Source organism: Meleagris gallopavo, chromosome 5, assembly GCF_000146605.3.
Source record: "Meleagris gallopavo isolate NT-WF06-2002-E0010 breed Aviagen turkey brand Nicholas breeding stock chromosome 5, Turkey_5.1, whole genome shotgun sequence".
In the NCBI taxonomy this organism is placed as follows: Eukaryota; Metazoa; Chordata; class Aves; order Galliformes; family Phasianidae; genus Meleagris; species Meleagris gallopavo.
Genome location: NC_015015.2, coordinates 38,290,366 through 38,295,806, shown reverse-complemented (window position 1 = coordinate 38,295,806; position 5,441 = coordinate 38,290,366). Strand labels below are relative to the sequence as shown.

At 44.9% G+C, this 5,441-nt stretch overlaps 1 protein-coding gene across 2 annotated transcripts in view; it reads left to right on the top strand.

Moving 5' to 3' along the window:
- The window catches only part of NOXRED1 (NADP dependent oxidoreductase domain containing 1), a 4,786-nt gene extending 859 nt beyond the window's left edge, over window positions 1–3,927 (top strand). The window contains exons 3-6 of one of the 2 annotated variants that reach the window (XM_031553619.1): window positions 1,488–1,660; window positions 2,217–2,394; window positions 2,625–2,779; window positions 3,095–3,927. In XM_031553619.1, the coding sequence (XP_031409479.1) occupies window positions 1,488–1,660; window positions 2,217–2,394; window positions 2,625–2,779; window positions 3,095–3,147 (559 nt within the window). In that variant the 3' untranslated portion in view covers window positions 3,148–3,927. Of the gene's footprint in view, window positions 1–1,487; window positions 1,661–2,213; window positions 2,395–2,624; window positions 2,780–3,094 lie in introns of both variants that reach the window. The other variant, XM_031553618.1, reaches the window with a different exon arrangement.
- The last annotated feature ends 1,514 nt before the right edge of the window (window positions 3,928–5,441 follow it).

The window sequence follows — 5,441 nt, the reverse complement described above, 5'->3', positions numbered from 1 at the left end:
GAAAGGAAACAAAGAGGGAAGGGTATAAAAAAGAAAAACACACAAAAAAAAAAACAAATAGCAGCAACGATCTGAGGAGGAGAGTTAATTTACAAGTTATAATAACAGAAATACAAGTTAATTGGGATTGAAGCTAATAATCCAAATAAATGAGAGAGACAGCATCCAAAAACTGAAGGCCTTACTCTAATATTGAAGGTGAGATGGCTAGGGAGCACACGTTGCAGAGATGAGCAGAAAAAGAAAGGGGCAATTTTGTGACTTGTGTGCAGTTTTATCTTTGCCTCTAAATGGAAAACAGAACAGTGGAAGTCTTCTGGGAAATATAGTTCTTCACTTTTGAGAGCCAGGTACCCAGAAATATTGACAATCAATGGACTGGAGCATTAATTCTTTTTAAATCCCAGTGCACCGCACAATGTTATGTTGTGGAATACCAGTAACAAAAAATCAGAAAACCACAATACTGAGCTAAGACATGGCACAGGTGCACCACCACCCATCTTGGGGTAGTTCCAGATTGCACCAGATAGTGTGTCACTGGAAGAGCAGGGTAAGTGGCTGGTCTCTGTAGGGAGCTTCTTGCATGGCTCACACCAGCTCTCTATGAAATTAAGGATTATATAGATATGTGTATGCAATGATATAGCTTGATTGCTTTTTATCTGGTTCTGGATGGGTAAAAAGTCACCTAGTATCTATACCCACACTTGTCAGCTATTCAACATCCAGCTTTGTCTGAAATCGCAATCTTAATACTCAGGGATTTTCCCCTTAGGCTGTTTTCCCTCTGAGAAAACCAAGGAAAGAAGATTGTCTCCACTACCAAAGGGGTTTTCATCCCAGAAACCTGGTGGTTCTCTATGCTTGTGACTTGTTTCCACCACCAGTATATGCAATTTATAATGAGCAAAAAGTCCTACTTTAGCACATGGTGTCCCGTGTCCCTTCTCAATAGCAATCCTGCTCACACTAGGCTATGCTCCTCATGCTGACTTCTCCCTTAGCTTGGTGTTGTCATGCGTCTTGATATGCCGGGTATCAGCTCTTAATTTGCTGAGCTGCTTTGCAGCAGCTCACATCAGTGCCACAGACATCGCAACAGCTTGCCTGATCCTTGACCTCAGGGCTCCTTTTCATCCCCTTCCTCCTGAGAGTGTAGTGGTGGCTTTCCCCTAGGCAGACATACATCATGGGGTCCCTCCTGGCATATGGGGTTTGGTTCCCTGATACGTTGAGCCAGCAGAGTGGCCAGTTAGCCCCAGCATGAGTAGCGTGGACACCATGCCCCTTGGCGTCCAGCCCCAAGCCCCATGGCTGCAGCCATCAGCCTCTGTCATTCTGGAGACTGTCAGAGACCAGGGTGGGATGCAGGCGATGGGGATGGGATGCTCTGTGTAGACTTTTGGCCTGGGGAAGTCCTGAAAGGGCAGGCACAGCGAAATCATGGCTTCCAAGGGGCTGACAAAATTTCTCCGCTTCTCCAGGGTGAGCAGCACTGGGAAGGCCTTGCTGACTTCTCTGGCAGATAGCCACAGCCTGAAGGTTGGCATTATTGGTGGAGGCCGCATTGGGAATCAGCTGGCCCGAGCACTGGTGACAGTGGGTCGGGCTCCTTGCTCCAGTGTCCGCATTTCTACCCGGCGCCCCGAGAGCCTGTGTAAGTGCTCCCCAGCCAGACCAGGCAGCAGGGTGGGCTTCTGCTGTGCTTCTGATGGCCCTTCAGGAAGAATTCACTAGAGAAAGTTTTCCTGCCAAACATATTGGAGGTATAGAAACTCCAAATTTTATTTGGAAGAAGAGCATGCTGTTGTGGAAAAGATCTTCATTTGGCTGGAAGCCCTCTGTACAAACATGACTTCAATTTTCTGCTTTTCTTCAGCAGTGCCAGCTGAGCGTAGTGGAGACCATCCACCCTGTTCCTCTCAAAGCTAGCTAGTTTCAGGCCCACTTTAGTTTAGCCCTACCACATTTGACTGCTCCCTCCCCCCACATTTGACTGCTCTTTTTGAAGCTCTCCTTATCATTTGTCAGGGGCTGGGTGGGTGACTGTGACCCCAGGTTGTTACATGGCCATCCAGTAGAGAAGGCAGCTCACCAAAAGCGTCCCTCTCCTTGTCCCACCACTGCAGAGAAAGCCCCTTGCTAGGCGCTGGGGTGCCTTTTGCCAGTGCTGGGTCCACAGGCTCTGAGCCCTGTGTGCCTTGCTGCAGCAGACTTGCAGAAACTAGGATTCACCTGCTTCTACGACAATGCGCAGCTGGCAGCCTGGGCAGACGTCCTGTTCCTCTGCTGCCTGCCATCGCACATGCTGTCCATCTGCTCTGCAGTTCGGCCAGCCATTCGGAAACCCTGCATTGTGTACAGCCTCATCACTGCCATTCCTCTGCCCAGGTAAAATGCACTTGGACATGCTACCATTCATCCTGAAGCTCACAGGGCAAACACAGCACAGTGCTGGCATGCGAGCACAGCATCTCATGATTTTCTTGCATAACATTGCTTCAGACTTAGTCGTACTCAGCCACTCCCCAGCTGTTGGTCACTGAAGGACTGGGACGGGGCTCTGAAACAAGATGAGCCTAGACACCCTCCTCCTTTCCTTGGGCTGCCTTTGCTTTCAGGTTGAAGCAACTCCTTTGCTACAATGCCATCGTGAGGCCACAGTACCAGTGCCCTGGCAAGGAGCCTACAAAGGAGTGGGGGACAAAGGGGTCGGTCACAGAGGCACTGCAAGACCTTGCTGTTGTGCAGGCAACATGCCCCCTCAGCTCCCAAGGTACAGCCTCTCATTTTGGTTAAACTTTATTAATTATTTATTTATATTAAATATTAAATTTAATAATTATTAAATATTAAAATATTAAATATAAAATATTAAATATATTATAATAATATAAATATAGAATATAAAATATTATTAAATATTTATTATATTAATTTTAGCACCCTCACCTAAAATGATCCCAAAACAGAGATTTCAGATAATCTTGCTCTCATTGCTAATGTAATTGCTTACAGGAGAGGACTGAGGATCTCTCTTCACACCTGTGTGCACATTGGTTACTGACATTTGATTTTCTTTGTTGTGCAGCGAAAATAAAGTCAACGGCAAATGGCTGGTGGGCATTTTCTATGCAGCCCTGAACAGCAGCATGTGGCAGAGCCTGCCTCACCAGGAGGCACTGGCATTGCTCAATGACCTCTGTTTCTCTGGACACTGCCGTATCTGTGCAGAGCAGAAAGCTTCCTGCCCACAGTTTACATGCGAGAGTTTTGTCAGCAGAAGTTTTGCCTCTTCAATGACTCAAGAGGAGTAAGTAAAGGGTTGGATGCTGCTTTCCCATGCTTTCTCTGTGCTCTAAAACTTGCCATATCCCACAGCTGAAGCATGGTGTTGTCTTGCTGGGTTGGAAGTTGTTGAAATGTGTATTGCTCTTAGGGACAATGTACCTGCCAGGAAAGATTGCTTTAGATGTGCTAGAAATAAAAGGCCTGGACTGTCATCACTGGGTTGTTTTGTCCTGGTCCCCAGTTCCTGTCTGCCTCCTGGTCAGGATTGTCTGAAGCCACAGGTCAGGACTGGGCTATCGGATGCAGAAAACAAAATCCTCTGGGAATATTTGGAGAAGATTTTTTATGGGTAATTAACTTACTTTAGCTCACAGACAAGATTATTGAGGATGTTAAGTTAGGACATTCTGCTTGAGGGAAAATGCCTCTATTGGTTCAGGTGCTCTCTACAATCATTATGTTCAGTTTTTGTTTGAATCGTGCAGTAATGACTGGAGCTTCAGATTCAGGTCTTGGAGTACAATTGTTTTCCAAAACCAAAGAAAGAGGCTAGCACTCAGATTCTAAAGACAACTAATATTTGTTAAATTATTAGCAAGGCTGTTATTGTCTATAGAAGATTCTGTTTTTTCTCCTCAGAACCTTCCCATGGTTTGACCTGACAGCTGCACAACTGAGAGAGTCTCCTTTTAGCCAGCTGCTAGAAAAGAGTGAGTCTGTCCAGAACCATCTTGCTCTGCTGTATCAGTCATCTTTTGGAGACTGGCCCACAAAGCAGTGTGTGCTGACCAGCACCAAGACTTCTCCTACATTAACCATAGCAGAACCTGATGCGATGTTGATTCAGGACTCTTCACTGTCAACAACTTCTTTGAAAGTTTTTTCAGAAATTCCAGAGGAAACTACTATGTTTCTAAATCCTCATAAACTGAAATGAAGTTCATGATAGAATGCTATGCTGAGATCTCGTCCCAAAGGGATGAATGCCCAGAGATGTTGACAACTCTCTTCCATCAGTTTTCGTTGCTGATCTCAGTAGTATCTAATGGAAGAACACACTGTAAGGACTTCGTATTGCCAGGCAAAAATAATGCCAAAAAGCAAATAAACCTTTACTTATCAATTTCTTAGTCATGACGCAAAACACTGATGGAAGTAGGTAAAAGATTATACAATAGAATTACATTGTTTTTCTTTTCACTCTGTTTCCGCCATTGAGGATCTCCATTTTGCATCCATCTGCAGTCTTGCCAAACATAAAAGCAGCCCCTTACTAATGTATCAGCATTGAGATCTCTTGATTTTCACATTTTGAGGCAAGAATGTACATACCTGCTTTCACAAGTTTCACACCCTTTGTGAAACTTTCTTCAAAAACTAGCTTCTCTCTAAATCTGCTGGAATCTCGCCTGGTTTTGGTCTTTGGTCACACACACATCTTGGCCTGTGACCTGACTCAGCTTCACCGGGTTCCTGTTGCAGTTCCAACAGAAAACTGAACTACAGTTCACTTGTGGTGGTACAGCTCTGACCCAAAGAACTGAACAGGACTGGGGCCCATTTTTCTTTCCCATGTAGGATCTCAGGGAAGTCTGTCACCAAACAAAATCATGAAGATTTAGTCAGGAGCACTCCTTCAGTTGAGCCAGGCTTTAACAAACACTTAGCTCACAATTCCTTGCTGGTGACAGTATGTGTTCCAGCAAGGTTGTACAATTCAAGTCCCATTGCTGTTACAGGTTCTGTGATACCTCGTTCAGGGAAAAAGAACATTTAACTAACTATATATTTTGTCCAAATTCACTCAGGACCCAACTTCTCTACTTTAGCTTGCAGTATTCTCTCACACTTCCTGCCGTGTTGCAGTACTGTTTGCTGTGATAACCACTTCTTGGTTCTGTTTCGCACAAAATCAGTTCCATGATTAGAGCAGGGATTGGTTGTTTACATTGTAACTTGGCACCTCTGACTGCTGATAGCAGCAGGCAACACAAATGTGCACCAGACACTGTGCGTGCCATTTGTCTAACCTTTGTGGTTAGCAGTGTTCCCAATCTGCAGACACTAACACCTGGGAGAAATTTATTCACTTGAGCAGCAGGGAAATTATTGCAAATCACTGGAAATTAAAATATATCTAGGATTGA